Source organism: Geotrypetes seraphini, chromosome 4 (genome assembly GCF_902459505.1).
Source record: "Geotrypetes seraphini chromosome 4, aGeoSer1.1, whole genome shotgun sequence".
Taxonomy (NCBI): domain Eukaryota; kingdom Metazoa; phylum Chordata; class Amphibia; order Gymnophiona; family Dermophiidae; genus Geotrypetes; species Geotrypetes seraphini.
The window spans coordinates 18,366,182-18,383,221 of record NC_047087.1 but is presented as its reverse complement, the minus strand read 5'-3'; the positions used below and the strand labels follow the sequence as shown (position 1 = coordinate 18,383,221).

The following is a 17,040-nucleotide window of genomic DNA, read 5'->3' as shown; positions in this document are numbered from 1 at the left end:
TATAGACAAAAAACCAAGTAAAATCATAAAATCTTTAGGACTAGATAATTTAATACAATCTTGTAATTTAATAGATATATGGCGTATCCTTCATTTTAATGATCGGGAATATTCTTTTTGTTCTCAAGTCCATAAATCTTTTTCAAGAATTGATTATATATTTGTAAATAATAACATAGCGCAGCATGTATCAAAAGCAGTAATTGATCCCATTATAATTTCAGACCATGCTGGTGTGTGGATTAACCTTCAGAATTACAATAATGATCAATTTAATTCAATATGGAGATTTAATAATGATTTATTAGCAGACTCGAAATTCTTAGAAGATCTTAAAGCAAAAATGCAAGAATTCTTTCAATTTAATACTTCTGATGACATTAATATAGAAATTTTATGGGATGCTTTTAAAGCAACAATGAGAGGAAATATAATTTCATATTCAGCTTTTATTAAAAAACAACTTAAAAAACAATATGAAGATATGGAAAAACAAATAAAAATTTTAGAAAATAAATTAATTACAAAATGGGAAAACAATACATTACAAGAGTTGTTAAAAGTAAAAGTTAAATATAATGAGATTTCTTCTCAAATTGTGAGGAAAGATATTTTCAATAAACAAGTACAATATTATGGCAATTCAAATAAAGCAGGAAAATTATTAGCAAATTTTCTTAAAGCAAAGAAAAGAAAATCTAAGATTATTGCAATTAAAGATATACAAGGTAACACACATACCAACACAAAAGATATTATAACACAATTTCTTGATTTTTACAAGGAATTATACACTTCTAATTCTTATAAAAATAAAGAACAAGACGGATTAACTTTCTTAAATTCTTTTATTGGACCGAATATTCCGGATCATATAAAAGGAAGTTTAGAAGAACCTATATCTTTAAAAGAAATAGAAACAGCATTGAAGTCTCTTAGAGTTGGATCCGCTCCAGGTGGAGATGGTTATACTGTTGAATTTTATAAATCATTCCAAAATATCATATTACCATATCTGTTAAATTTGTTTCAATATCAAATAAAGAATGAAAATATATCTGGTACTATGGCAGAATCGATAATTATAGTCTTACCAAAACCAAACAAAGATCCTACTCTGGTTTCAAATTACAGGCCTATTTCATTATTAAATGTGGATAATAAATTAATGGCTAAAGTATTAGCATTAAGATTGGCAAAAGCTCTTCCTTTCATTATTGATGTACATCAAACAGGATTTATTGCTAAAAGACATTCATCAGACAATACTAGACTTGCATTCCACTCATTAAATTTAGCAAAAAATATAAATGATCCAGTTTTTTTAATTTCTTTAGATGCAGAAAAAGCTTTTGATAGAGTGGAATGGAATTTTATATATCAAGCTTTACATTGGTTTGGTATAGGATCCGGTTTTATTAAAATGATTCAGACATTGTATAGCTCTCCTGGAGCAAGATTATATATTAACAATAATTTATCAACTAAATTCAACTTGCATAGGGGAGTTAGACAAGGATGCCCTTTGTCTCCATTACTTTTTGATGTTGTCCTAGAACCTTTATTAATTGCAATAAAAAAAACTAGGGAAATAAAGGGAATCTCATTTACCAGTTTTGAATTTAAATTATCTGCATATGCAGATGATATTATTATTATATTTAAGAGAACCGGAAATTACTATTCCATGTATGCTTAATTTAATAGAAAAATACGGTACATTTTCTGGATATAAAATTAATTGGAATAAATCTGAAATCCTCCCAATTAATGTTCATTGTACCAAAGGATTATTTGATCCATATTCATTTATTTGGAAAGAGGATGGAATAAAATACTTAGGAATTATGATCAAAAATACAATTGAAGACACAGTCAAAGAGAATGAAAAACTTTTATTGAAAAAAATAACAGAAATGTGTGAGCAATGGAATCCATTACATCTTTCTTGGTGGGGAAGAATTCAAACAATTAAAATGATGATATTGCCTGTGGTTTGTTACCAAATGAGTATGATTCCAATATTTTTTCAGGGGTCATTTTATAAAAAACTTAACAATATTCTTACAAAATTTGTTTGGTGTGGGAAAAGACCAAGAATCGCTTTAGTATCATTACAAAGACCAATTATGGAAGGGGGGGTAAATTTTCCAAATTTTTATAGGTATCATCAAGCCTATATTTTAAGACAGGGTATGTATTGGATCCTCCCAGATCTCTTAGAAAATGTACCAGATTGGCTGTATTTAGAATGGCGGCTCCTGTTCCCTTTAAATCCAGAACACTTAATTTCTATATCAATGCCTATAAGATACAAAGAACACAGAATCTTATTAGATACTTGGAAAACATTAAGATACATAAATAATCTGACACCAGAACCAATTGCTAAATCCCTAAATCAATCAATATGGGTAAACTCCAGGATCAGAATTGGCGGATTTAAAATCATCTGGAAACAATGGATAACTGCAGGAATAAGAACATTAAATGACGTCATATCAGAAGGTTCCTTGCTTAGTTTTTCACAATTGCAAAATAAATTTAGACTAAATAAAACACAATTTTTTAAATGGATGCAATTGAAGCAAGCCATTCAGGTAGGGTTCCCTGAATGGAAAATTCTCAATACTCAATATAGTTTGCAAGTTTTATGTTTCCAGACGGATTTCTTGGGTCACCAAGCCGCAAAATGGTATAAATTAATAAATGGATTTCTAAATAAAAAAAAGAAAACTGGACTTAGGGATATTTGGAGCATTGAGATTGGACAGACAATTTCTGCATCTCAATGGCCAAAATTCTGGTCCTGGAGATTAAGATTAACAAAGTCAGCATCTATGAGTCAAACATGGTTATTTTTATTACATAGAGTGTTATGGACCCCGACGCGCTTGCAAAAGATAGATAATACTAGATCTAATAGATGTTGGCATTGTAAAATAGAAGTAGGGACATTGGATCATTTAATTTTTTTTTTGTCCCTGTATAAAAGCTTTTTGGAATTTAATTTGGCCCCAAATAAATATATTACTAGAAAATCACGTAGGACTCTCATATGATACCATATTATTCGGTACTGCAATGAGAACACAGAGTCCAATATCAGCAAATAATAATAAATTACTTTTAATATTGACAGGAGTTGCCATGCAGCAAATCACACAAAATTGGAAAGATTTTACCAAACTAAATTATACATTCTGGTGGAACTCGGTATGTCACATTTACAAAATGGAGAAAATTTTGGCTTTACAACAAGGAAATATTAAAAATTTTAAGAAAATATGGGATCCATTGACTAATTATTCTAGAGATCAGATATCTTAACACATTGATAATAGTAATATAGGGTTAGGGTGGGAAATATAGATATTAATATGAAAGAAAAATGGAAAAACAATTAATAGGGGAAAGGGATGAATATCTATGATATGAATTTGTACATACATATATATTTTATTATACATTTTATAATATGTGATTCATGTATTGAAAGAATGAAAATTCTATAAATAAAAAGTTAAAAAAAAAAAAAGATATCTGGATTTATGAATAAAAAAAGGAAGACTGGTCTTAGAGACATTTGGAGCATTGAAATTAAGCATCAAATTTCTGCCTCTTAGTGGCCACGAATTTGGTCTTTGAGGATGAAGTGTGTCAGCATCTATGAGACAAACTTGGTTTTTTTTTGTTCCATAGAGCATTATGGACCCCTGTTTGATTACAAAAGTTGGATAGCTCTAAGTCTAATAGATGCTGGCATTGTAATCTGGAAGCAGGGACCCTAGATCGTTTAATATTTTACTGTCCCTATATCATGGCTTTTTGGAAATCAATTTGGTCTCAAATAAATTGTTTATTAGAAAACCATATAGCTCTATCATATGATACTATTATGTTCGATATGTCAATGAGAACAAAGAGTCAAATATCATCAAGTAATAACAAACTTTTATTGATAATGACACGAGTTGCCATGCAACATATCACCAGTAACTGGAAAAATTACAACAATCTTAGTTATACATTCTGGTGGAATTCGCAGTGCCACATTTACAAAATGGAAAGAGTAATTGCTTTGCAGAATGGGAATTATAACAATTTAAAAAAGATCTGGGGGCCATTGGCAAATTATTGTAATGATTAGACATCATTTTCCACTGATAGTATATTTATACATAGGGGGAGGGGGATGGTATAAAGTTCTATTTAAAGGTTAATCAATAAATAAGTTTATAATATTTATATGATATTTTTGATTGAAATATTTGAGGGGAGGGTGGGTGGGGAGGGATTAATTTATGTTTTTATGATAACATTAGTAAGAAATTCAAGTGATGTGTGAAAATTTTTTTAATGGTGTAGTATTGTGTACTTGTTGTAAGATGATGAAATGAATAAAGAATTGGGGGGAAAAAAAACCCCCAAGTAATAAGACTTTTCATCACACTTTTTTGCAGATCTTCTTTTTCTGACTGGACTATCATCCTCAGTCTTTATAGTGTCAGAGATGATCAAAGTATGTGAAAAATTGTGCTGCAGAAGAAAGCATGTGAAGATGCAGAATGAAGAAATTGGACTCAGTTGAACTGTCACTTTAGACCCCAGCTGTGGTCTCTTTGTTTGTTTGTTTGACACTGCAGCAGCCTTTGGCTACTATGCACATTCTTTTTTATATTACACATACATAACACAAACCTTCTGCCATGTCCAGGCACGAGCAAAAGGCCCCTTCACGTTTCAAGTACCTCATGAGGTGATGTTCAGTTAGCCAAGAGATACTGCCATATCCAGTCAAATTTCTACATCATTTACAATTTTACCTTTTTGCAAATACCAGAAAAATGCACATGGAAAATTTTTCCCTGTGATTGGATGAATACCTGCCTAATAAATGTGAATACTTTTATATCTGCACTTTCAGGCACATCCACTGCTGGCAATGGACATGGTGCTGAGAAAATCTAACAGCTGTTAGCATGGCCTAGGAAAGAAGAAAGTGATAATCTGCCCTAAACCTACTTAATTTTCTTTCTACCTGCTTGGTTCATCATGCATTTGGCTAATAAACCGAATCTAAGAAAACAAATGGAAGAGGCAAATCTTTGGTCAGATTTTATAGATGAAGTGGAAGGGAGGTATGATTGGGTGTTAATCCTACAATTTCTGCACAATTCTTGTCTTCACTGTGCACTAAATGCAGCTCCAACTTTTCTCACTTTGCCCTTTTCTGGATGGCTATTTAAACATATACAATATATTGACACTGGATGTTTCTAGTGTAATAAGTATGCCCATGCTTGTGAGCCATGCAGAAGGAATCCACTCCAGGTTTTCAACTCCTACTGAGGGCTCTGCTGCCACCTTTAATTTTTCCTTCTGCACGCAAGCTGAAAGGTGTCTTTCTGATCTGCTCTGTATATTTCTTTATTATTTTTTGTATTTTTCACAGTCTTTGTGGTTTTCATTGTGCCAGAGCTCTCCAGTGCGAGAGTAAGCTCTGCCTCCATGGAAAAAAAGCCGACTTGGGTCTGTAGCTGGCAGGCTACCTATTTGGCCAGCCTGCAGATATATTTGTGGCGCTCAGGGTCTATATTCCTAGTAGTTTAGCTTGCCTAATGTATTGCAGGGACCTGAATGCAGGCTGTTAGGAATCTGCAGGAGGCTCAGCGGAGGTTTTCAGGGCTCTGCCTGCAATTTTGCCTCCCCTCCCCCCCTTCATGTGCATGGTTCTGCAGGAGTTGAGGATCAGTCTGACTTTGGTGCGACTGGCAGCCCAAAGATCTCAGTGTTTGAAGGACTAACTAATTGAGGCAAGGATTCTTCTCCCAGATCAAGCTACTGCTTAGAGCTGAGGCAGGCTGCAGTACCTTCAGAGCACATGTGAGTAAAGCTATTACAGCCTATAGGTTGAAGATTTCTGCCATATCCTGTAAGGTCCTCCACCAGTAAAATCCTGTTTTCTGAGTTTTACTTTTAGTAAAGTCATTTTTTAGCTGTTTTTTAGCACCAAAACACTGATTCTTTTTCAGAGTTCTCCAAAACATTCAGATCACCTCATTTTGCCTCAAAATTGGCAGAGATGGAGTTCTCAGGCTCTTTTACATCCCAGATTTGCCTGGATAGTAGTTTGAAGTGTATCCTTGAGCCACGTGTTGCACAGCACGTGAATGGGAGGCAGAAGCGTCCAGCTTAGCCTCCCCTTCAGTCTCTAGGGCTGAGAAACCATTAGGGGGGCCTGTCTGCTGGGAGAAAATCCCTTCCAGAGCCTCAGAACAGTGGCGTACCTAAGTACGTACAAGAGTGTGGAAGCTGCGGAGCCCAAAGACGTAAGGCAGAGGGGACTCACTATTGCTTAGTGAAGCCTTTTTTCCTGAATTTGTTAATTTGATGTGGAGAGCTTATTTGGATATGAAGTCTGGCAGTGTGTCATAGATCATGCAGGGGGGCTTGGGCTCCCAGGGTGCACAAGCAGCATTGCTAGAAGCTGACCATGATCCTGTGGAGTTTTCCTACAGGGATTCAGAAGGCAAGGGGTTAGTCTGTATACCTTAACTCTTACAGAATGAGTCTTCCCTGCTGGGAGATATTGGGTCACATATAGGAACGACTACGTGGAACACAGTGGGGGCTCATCGACCAAGGGGAAGATCCTACTGTACGTCAGCTGTTCAAACCTTTGGCACTATTAGAGATCATTACAGACTTCCTATGAGAGTTACAGTTAGACTTCCACTCAGTGGTCTATCCTTAGCTTAGTGAGGGCGCAGACCATGTCTTTACCCTGGCATCCTGATATGAGTGTTTTAGTCAAAGGTAGTCAAAACAATGTCAAGGCTGTATCATATGGCACAGGAGTATCAACAGATGTTCACTCAGCCTAAGGTAGATTCCTTAGTAGCTCAGGTAACCAAACACTTCCCTGCCAAGTGAGGGAAATGTAGTATTAAAGGATATGCAGGATCACAGATTGGATGTGGTCCTAAAAAGGCAGTTTAAAGCTTTGGCTTTAGAAATCAAAGCAGCTGCAGCAGCATCGTTTGTGGCACATGCTTGTCATTCCAAGATGTGTGGGCTCATCCTGGCTGAGGGCGTGCCTTTGCCCCAGCTTATGCTAGCAGGGGTGGATTATGTGGCCTATACTCTCTAGGATATCATCAGAGTCATGAGCAAAGTTTCAGCTTATTCCAGTTCAGCCTGCAAAATGCTCTGGATCAGGCAATGGGTGGGAGATTCCACCTCTAAAGCTACCCTTTCAAAGGACAGATGTTCAGAAAGGGTCTAGATGATCTGATGGCCAGCGTGGCAGATTGCCGGCCCAAATCTCTGCCTGACAGCAGATTGTGAGCCTCTAGAGGTTCTGGGTGGCTAATGTTCATAATTCCAGGCGGTTTCAACAGTACTCAAGGAGCCTCAGCTCAGAGATCCTATCAGGAATCACGGCAGAGATTCACAGGACCTAGTTGAAGCCAAGCCTCCGGTTGTCATCCCGCTTCAACCTCTAACTAAGCACAATAAAACCAGAACCAAAGCCTTTCCCCTGAGGATAAACTGAAGGATCTCGGTGTATGTGGAGGTCTGGGCGCAGATCTCATCAGACTGCTGGTACTGAAGATCCTTCAGGAAGGACACAAGCTCAAGTTCACCTATCCCTTAACAGACTGGTTTGTGGACTCCCCGGTGGGGTGCCCAGAAAAGGCATGCAGGGTCTTAGCAACAGTACAGAGACTTGTAGAAATTTAGGCCATAGAACCAGTGCCGCCAGAAGACTTGGGCTCAGGCAGATACTCCATATACTGCATAGTGCCCAAGAAAGGCTCAGAAGATTGGAGACCCATCCTAGGTCTTGCACCCCTCAAAGCCCTAAAGGTCCCATGCTTTCACATGGAGATAGTGTGGTCAGTACTTGCATAAATAGCTCTGAGACAGAAACCTACCTACACATTCCCATGTTTCAGGTGCATAGGAGGTCCTGAAATTCCATTTGCTGGAGAGACATCGGATCTCGGTGCTCCCTTTTGGTCTGGCAACAGCACCCTGCACATTCACCAAGGTGATGGTGGTAGTAGCAACACATTTCCACAAGGCAGGATTGCAAATGCATCCATACCTGGATGACTGGCTGTTCAGAGCCCTGTCATTCTCAGATGGAGAACAGGCAATGGCTCAAGTGGTCCAGGTCTTAGAGAGCCTGGGCTGGATTGTAAATTTTTGAAAAAGTCAACTGGTTCCGTCCCAATTGCTAGAATACATGGGAGTTCTATTCAGCATGGTGGAAGGCTGTGTCTATCTTCCAGAGGCACACAGACAGAGGTTTTGCACTCAGATTTCAGACATGATGGCCATTTCAAGATGGATTTGCATGGTCATCTCGTCAGCATATATTGCCGGTGGCAAGCAATCGCTGGTCTCCTTGGAAGTGCATTCAACAAGAAGTGTGGCTTCTTTGTGGGTGGAAGCTTGGGTGATTTCACCTGAGATTTGTAGAGCAGCACCCTGTTCCACACTGCATGCTATCTAAGTTCTGTAAAGTGGGCATGGCAGCAAGGGAGGACACCATATTTGGGTCCTCAGTTTTACAAGCAGGTGCAGAAGTCCCATCCTAGATTTTAGGGACTGCTTTTATACATCCCTACTGTCTAGAATGACACAACTATTGCACTAGAAAAAGAAATTGGGTTCTTACTTTGCTAATATCTTTTCTAGTAGGTAGGTGTGTCATTCTGGAGCCCTGCCCTGTCAGTTATTTCTCCGCCTTCCTACTGTCTCAGACAGTTCAAGTCAAAGCTGAGATTTTGATGTCAGTCAACCCTCAAGTGTATGAAGGATAATGTATTGCTATATCACATTGGGGAATGTTTGAATTCCATAAATGTTTCTGATTTGTATGGTTATTCTGAAGTTTAGATTGTTCCATTGCAATGTTTAACATGTTTTTTATACTTTCAGAGCAGAACAGCACTATATTTTTGGGAGTATCACCATACCCCTCCTTTTGTATCAGAGCAGAACAGCTCTGTGTTTCGGGAAGTCTCACCATACACCTCCTTGTGTGTGTCTACATAGGGCTATTGCATGCTTTTGGTACAAACTGAGAGGGGCATCAGAGCCCTTGATAGGAAGGAGTTAAAAACATGGAATGGATTTCTTTTGCACAACTCGCAAGCATGGAAAAAATACCCTACTGTCCAGAATGAAGCACACCTATCTACTAGAAAAGATATTAGCAAGGTAAGAACCTAATCACTTTGTATGTGTCTTATCTATCTGTATTGATTTTAGGCTTTTTTTTCCAAAGGAAGGAGAATAGTTATATAATCACCCCTTTACAAATAACTTTTTTGTGTTGTTTCCTGTTGATGTTTCATTTTTAGGGTATAAAAACAAAACAAAAAAGAACCAACAAGACCTACAGTGAAACAGCACAAGAAGAAGATAAGACAAAACTGCAGGAAAATATACAGGGTGCAGGAATTTATTAAGATGACAATAACAAAAATATGAAACAAGTACATAAACCTGCAAAAAACAGAGTGGAATTGTCCAAATCAGAATGATGTGCAAAAATAAAGTGTCCTTCAACTCATCTGGTAGTATAAATATCTTTATGCATCCAATGACTCGACATGTACATGTTTCAGCCAAACAAGCCTGCCTCAGGAGTCTTAAGAGTCTTCAAAAGTAATATCAAATAATGAAATAACTGAATATACACCCACTCTTAAAGTTGCTCTTGTAAAGCAGTGCTTGAAGCCCAGAGCTCTACAAGCTTTGATTTGGTAGCAACTTTAAGAGTGGGTGTATGTTCAATCATGAATATTAGGACCAGTTTTTTGGGATATATATTTATGTAGTTTATGTACTTGTTTCATATTTTTATTGTTATCTTAATAAATTCCTGCACCCTGTACATTTTCCTGCAGTTTTGCTTTGTCTACTTTTTTAGGGTGTGTCAAGGAAGGACAAGAAAAGTGGGGAGAACATTTCCAAATGAATTTAGTCCATGAAGATGTACAATATGCTTTATAGCTGGTGCACAAAAGAATTTTTCTCTCTTGTCATGGGATTCATAAGGATCATGAGTATTGGGGAGGGGATATACATAGTGCATAAAATATTTGTGTGTTAGTCTGATCCACACCAAATTTTCTGGATAGGTCAGAGGCTCTACGGCTACGCAGATCATGAAGGAACATTTTTGCTTTTTTTGGACATGGGAGATCTAGTCCCTTTTTTGTTTTACACCTTTGTCAGATTTTTTAGTTGACATCAAGATGAGTCAGCAGAGTAGTTTTCTGCATCCACGTAAATGTGTGTTCCAAGAAGCAGGCTGTTAGTTATTGCTTGTTTATATGAATCAAGGGATCTCTCCAAATAGCCAAAAGAAAACCAGAACCAAAGCCTCTCTGAACTTTCCAGGGCTTGCAAATATCTAGGTTCATCCCAGTGGTACATTTAGCACCATAGTACTAAAAATCATCTGTACTTTTCTTTTATTAATGTTAATATATAGAAATAAAAACAAAGGACATAAGGTGATACATGTTTTATTGGACTAACAATGCATTTTTTGATTAGTATTCAAAGGTAACCCTTCTTCAGATCAGAAATGATCATCTTTGAAAGTTAATTTAAAAAACAGTTAGTCCAATAAAAAAGGCAACACCTTATCTCCTTTGTTTTGGTTTTATTTTTATATATTGCCTTTAAAAGTGACCTGACATAGCTACCCCACCATTATTAATGTTAAAATTAGTTTCTTCCCAAAAGTCCTGTTGCACTTTATTGTAAAGAACTTAAATTGTAACACAGGTTACAGTAAGATAAGACCAATTAAAGGAAGATTGCCTGCTCCTCCATCACACTGCTAATATTATAGCCCAATTTTGTAAGTGTTGACACATAGAGGATGTGATTCCTTTATCTTGGACAGTCTTTGGTTTCCTAAGTAGATGAGCACTGCATGTTCCCATACTCAGCTGCATCTCCGTAGTACGCTAAAGAGCTGGCAAGGTCCTGTGGCCTTGCTGGATGCTCCCTGAACACCATCAGCTTTCTTTCAACTGCCACGTCAATTCAATGTCTTATGATGGATGAAAAGAATTTGATTTACTAAATACTGAAAGCGAATGTACAATGCAGCAAACATCCCAGATTACTGTATTGTTGTTGAGGCTAACTGCAATACTATGTATTTTCGTAAACTTTGATCATTAGAATAAATATACCTGTTAGCAATTTCAATAAACCTTTTTTTTTTTTTTATCCTCAATCTTTGAACTTCTCACAAGCTGACATGCCCAAATAGTTTGGGGGTGCTATTACTAAACACAAGACTGAAGGGTAGTGGTGTGAAGGTGAGAAGCGCCCAGGTGGTGGTGGTGCCCTCCCCCACACTGCTTCCCTTCCGCCGTACCTCTATAACGTTCCTGGCATGAGCAGCAATCCCCAAGCTGCTGTTGCACCAGCTTCGGCTCTTCCTCTGACGTCGCATCCTAGGTGCTAGCCCAGGAAGTGACGTTGGAGAAAGAGCCAATGCTGGTGCAACAGCAGCTTGGGGGTTACTGCTTGTACTAAGAATGTTACACAGGCGCCCGGGGCAGAACGCCCACCCCCCTTACTACACCACTGCTGGAGGGACAGACTTTCTAACATGTTGCCTGAGCCCCACCTTGTAGTGACATTCATCTTTCCTGCTCCAGGCCTGCCGTGGTATGACTGTTAGCCAAGTCTTAGATGGTAGAATTTATACATTTGCCAACAGAATTCTGGTACTGACATTGTTTTGTATTGCAGGCATATTTTTGTAAAGTATTGATTTTAGAGTTTACATGTTTTTAATTTTCTATGTCATCTTCTCCAATAATATATCAAGGCAGTTTACATTATAAAAATTTTAAAAACCTTTGCTGCAAAGAAGAGGTAAATAGAAAAAGAACAGCCCTTTTCTTTTACAACTAAGAAGAAAAATGTGAAACTCTGGCATGGATTCCAGGAAATTCACACAGCCTGGAAAAGAGAGGGAGCCTGTTTTTTAACACCTGGATAGTGATTTATCACTTGAATAACTGGGCTATATGGGTAAGGAGTGAAAAGAAATCCAGGCTTTAGTGTCAAAGCTCCAATATGAGGCTTAAACTAGAAACTAAAAGGAGTGGGAAGAAAGTTGCTGGCCTAAAAAACAAATCATCCATTGTATGAGCATTGAAGCTCATTTTAGGGGAAATATTTTACCTTTTCAACTGCACTATTTTCATATTGCTGTGGATGGAATATTTTCTTGGCACTTGCTATATATACAAGTGTGTATAATTATGCAGCATCCATTCTTCCTTGCTGCTGAATTACTGACAGATAAAGGCATGATAAGAGAGCCCTTAAGTAGAAAATGACATGGGATTTTCCCCGTCCCTACGGGAACTCATTTTCCTGTCCCTGCCCCATTCCTGCCAGCTTTGTCTTCATCTGCACAAGCCTCAAACACTTTAAAATCATAAGTGCTCGAGGCGTGTGCAGTTAAGGCAGAGCTTACAGGAATGGGGACAAATTTATCTCTGTGTCATTCTGTACCATTAAGCTCAATTATCTTTGATGACTTATAAAAAGTGCAGTGTCTTATTGTATAAATAAGTAGCATCCACACATGCTATAATTAGTCAGTACTGTTTTATAGATGCTTTCATAATCTACTCTGGAAAAAAATGTGTTAATTATATTAAAAACAAATTAGCCCTTACAATCTGCTGAGCATCCATTGGCTATTTAAAATGAGTTGGTGGTACTTAATCTCTACATGGTTGCTCCAGAACTTATGTGTAAGTGGTCGTATTGTGCTTCCAGAGAGCTTTGATTGAACAATACTATGATTGCTTTCCTATAATTTGGAATTTGGGACAGCACCATGTGGTCACCAGTCAAACTTCTAAAGTTCTTCTGTAGTTTGTCTACAAGAGTCATTTTGAGAAAGTAAATGTCATCATGTATTTTGTAAAACAAATTGTTATAAAATGTTTGGCAGCAGAGAACAGACAATACTGCAGTCCCAGTGCATGCAATACTATGGAACCAACATGTACAGTAAGAGCCTTCTTAGGGCCAGCTGCACTTCAATGTAGGACTGAATTTGTGTTTCATGCCCCACACCTACTTTTTCTTTATGAATATTGGCTTTTGGTGATTCTGTACTAACCAGACCTATATCTGTGTCCATACACAGCTTTCTGTATCATTTTGTTACAGATCTGCATATTAAAAAAGAGATGTCACCATTCCTTTATTTATGTTTCCCTATTAAATAAAAAATATGTTGATCCTTGGTGGTTCATTTTCTCTTTTCTCATTAAGAGCATTTACCAATCAGCATGTGATAAGGAGATACTTTATTCCTTTTTTTTTTTAGACTCAGCGACATCTTGTTTTCCTCCTTCACATGTATTAGTGCCATCTGCTAGTAAGAAGGAAGAGCAGTGATGGCCCAGTGGAACTCCATCATGCTAATTCTTTTAGGCCTTTCAGGGAGAATACTGTAAAGAGTTCAGAATGCTGCTGCAAGACTCCATCTGGAGATGAAACACCTTTTTCTTTATAAAGAATGATATTAGCTTCCAGTGGATTAGGAAGCAAAATTTAAAGTGGCACTTCCTTTTTATTTATTTCTTCATTTTTCTATACTGTTCTCCCAAGAGAGTTCAGAACGGTTTACATGAATTTATTCAGGTACTCAAGCATTTTTCCCTTCTGTGGTTGCTATTGGAAAGTGACTTAGGAAGTTATCAAACATCTTTTTTTGTACCCCAGAAGCCTTGGGTGTAGTAGTGAGGAATCTTAAGTTGGAAATGTTCAGTGAGTTAAAAGAAAAGCCTAGTACAGTAACTGGATTTTAAAGATGTAAGAGGGTATCTGTTTTGATAGTTATTTTTAAATTGCCATTTACTTTTTGACCCGTATACTACAGATGCTAGGCAGTTACATGTAATCTACTTAGAAGAGAGAGATGAGTGAATATTTATGATATTTCAGGAAATGAATGAATGGCAAGGTTTAGAATGGTATTTCCCTGTTTCCAGAGGAGCAGACAGTCATTTTTGTATCCAGTATAAGAGGATTAAGTTTTCTATGTGGGGCTATTGCTTGCTTTGGTACAAACTGAAGGGGGGGCAGCAGAGCCTTCTGGAGAAGGAGAAGGAGGAGGAGTTGAAAGCCTAGAGTAAATTCCTTCTGCATGGCTCACAAGCATGGGAAGAATACCCTATCGTCCAAGTGACACACCTATCTACTAAAAAAGATATTAGCAAGGTGAGGACCTAATCTATTAAATGGATAGGAACATCTGGGGGGAAGTAAGAAAAAAAAAAGTAGTGGGTACAACCAAGATATATAGTATGCGATTAGGAGGTCACTTTTGGTTCTCATAAGAAGTAGCTGAAAAAGTATTAAAAAAAAAAAATTTAGCCTCAAACATTACAAAATTGTCAAAAGAGGAGTCAACCAAAACCATCTTGAAAAGCTGGTAAAGTTACTCAAAAAAGCAAAAATGGAAATGAAATATAAAATATCTATTATAATAAAATGGAGGGACAAGACTTTTGTATATAGGATGTGCAAAAGTGGTATTGTCAGTCAAGGCTGAAGGGAAGGAACATATAGAAGCTGATAAGGCAAGTACCGTATTTTCGCGGATATAACGCGCGCGTTATACGTGATTTTACGTACCGCGCATACCCCTCGCGCGTTATATGCCTGAGCGCGGTATACAAAAGTTTTTAAACATAGTTCCCACCCCGCCCGACGCCCGATTCACCCCCCCACCCGCACCCGCATCCACGATCGGAGCAAGAGGGAGCCCAAGCCCTCTTGCCCGGCCGACTCCCCGACGTCCGATACATCCCCCCCCCCCCGGCAGGACCACTCGCACCCTCACCCCGAAGGACCGCCGACTCCCCAACAATATCGGGCCAGGAGGGAGCCCAAACCCTCCTGGCCACGGCGACCCGCTAACCCCACCCCGCACTACATTACGGGCAGGAGGGATCCCAGGCCCTCCTGCCCTCGACGCAAACCCCCTCCCCCCAACGACCGCCCCCCCCCCCAAGAACCTCCGCCCGTCCCCCAGCCGACCCGCGACCCCCCTGGCCGACCCCCACGACACCCCCACCCGCCTTCCCCGTACTTTGTGTAGTTGGGCCAGAAGGGAGCCCAAACCCTCCTGGCCACGGCGACCCCCTAACCCCACCCCGCACTACATTACGGGCAGGAGGGATCCCAGGCCCTCCTGCCCTCGACGCAAACCCCCCTCCCTCCAACGACCGCCCCCCCCCAAGAACCTCCGACCGCCCCCCCAGCCGACCCGCGACCCCCCTGGCCGACCCCCCCACCCCCCTTCCCCGTACCTTTGGAAGTTGGCCGGACAGACGGGAGCCAAACCCGCCTGTCCGGCAGGCAGCCAACGAAGGAATGAGGGCGGATTGGCCCATCCGTCCTAAAGCTCCGCCTACTGGTGGGGCCTAAGGCGCGTGGGCCAATCAGAATAGGCCCTGGAGCCTTAGGTCCCACCTGGGGGCGCGGCCTGAGGCACATGGGCCAAACCCGACCATGTGTCTCAGGCCGCGCCCCCAGGTGGGACCTAAGGCTCCAGGGCCTATTCTGATTGGCCCACGCGCCTTAGGCCCCACCAGTAGGCGGAGCTTTAGGACGGATGGGCCAATCCGGCCTCATTCCTTCGTTGGCTGCCTGCCGGACAGGCGGGTTTGGCTCCCGTCTGTCCGGCCAACTTCCAAAGGTACGGGGAAGGGGGGTGGGGGGGTCGGCCAGGGGGGTCGCGGGTCGGTCGGAGGTTCTTGGGGGGGGGCGGTCGTTGGAGGGAGGGGGGTTTGCGTCGAGGGCAGGAGGGCCTGGGATCCCTCCTGCCCGTAATGTAGTGCGGGGTGGGGTTAGGGGGTCGCCGTGGCCAGGAGGGTTTGGGCTCCCTTCTGGCCCAACTACACAAAGTACGGGGAAGGCGGGTGGGGGTGTCGTGGGGGTCGGCCAGGGGGGTCGCGGGTCGGCTGGGGGACGGGCGGAGGTTCTTGGGGAGGGGCGGTCGTTGGGGGGAGGGGGTTTGCGTCGAGGGCAGGAGGGCCTGGGATCCCTCCTGCCCGTAATGTAGTGCGGGGTGGGGTTAGGGGGTCGCCGTGGCCAGGAGGATTTGGGCTCCCTCCTGGCCCAATATTGTCGGGGAGTCGGCGGTCCTTCGGGGTGGGGGTGCGAGTGGTCCTGCCGAGGGGGGAGAAGAATCGGACGTCGAGGGGGGGCATCAGGCTTTCAGGATGGGGACAGGACTTCAAGGGGGGACAGGCAGATCTTCAAGGGGGACAGGCAGACCTTCAAGGGGGGACAGGACTTCAAGGGGGACAGGCACGGAGAGGCGGGGCAGTGCACCGAAAGTCAGGGCGGGTGAACGGTGAGTCGGGGCAACCAGAGGAGAGTCGGGGCAGTGCACCGAAAGTCAGGGTGAGTCGGGGCAACCAGATGAGAGTCGGGGAGGGCGAAAGGAGAGTCGGGGTGGCCAGAGGAGAGTCGGGCAGCATGCGCGTTATATGCCTGAGCGCGGTATAGAAAAGTTTTTGTACATATCATCGTGATTTCTGCGCGCTATACCCCTGTGCGCGTTTTACAATGGTGCGCGTTATATCCGCGAAAATACGGTACCTCTTGTGAAGGAAAAATAAGAAGATACATTAGAATTAACATTAATACATGCCATCGGGTTAGACTATAAAACATTGTTCATATTGGTAAATGAAACAACCAGTTAAGTACAGAGAATAAGACTTTCTATTCAATATAGTGAAAAGCTTTTCAGCATCCAGGGAGCCAGCACAAGCTGATTTCCCAGATGCTGAGCAGACTGAATAACATGGCAAAAGGTCCTTGTATTGTCAGCTGATATCCACCATCTCTATTTCCTCACTAAAACACAGACTTCGCAGAAGAAAACAAAGAAAAAGGTTCAGCCTCTTTCAATGCTTTATTTCTGCCAGGGCGGGGGGGAAACCTGCT

The 17,040-nt window shown here is 40.7% G+C and overlaps 1 protein-coding gene across 3 annotated transcripts in view; it reads left to right on the top strand.

The window, feature by feature from the left end:
• ATP2C2 (ATPase secretory pathway Ca2+ transporting 2) overlaps nt 1-13,319 on the top strand; it is a 265,125-nt gene extending 251,806 nt beyond the window's left edge. For all 3 annotated transcript variants that reach the window (XM_033943178.1, XM_033943177.1, XM_033943175.1), the window contains one exon: nt 4,464-13,319. In XM_033943178.1, the coding sequence (XP_033799069.1) occupies nt 4,464-4,478 (15 nt within the window). In that variant the 3' untranslated portion in view covers nt 4,479-13,319. The remainder of the gene's footprint in view (nt 1-4,463) is intronic.
• Nucleotides 13,320-17,040: the final 3,721 nt, after the last annotated feature.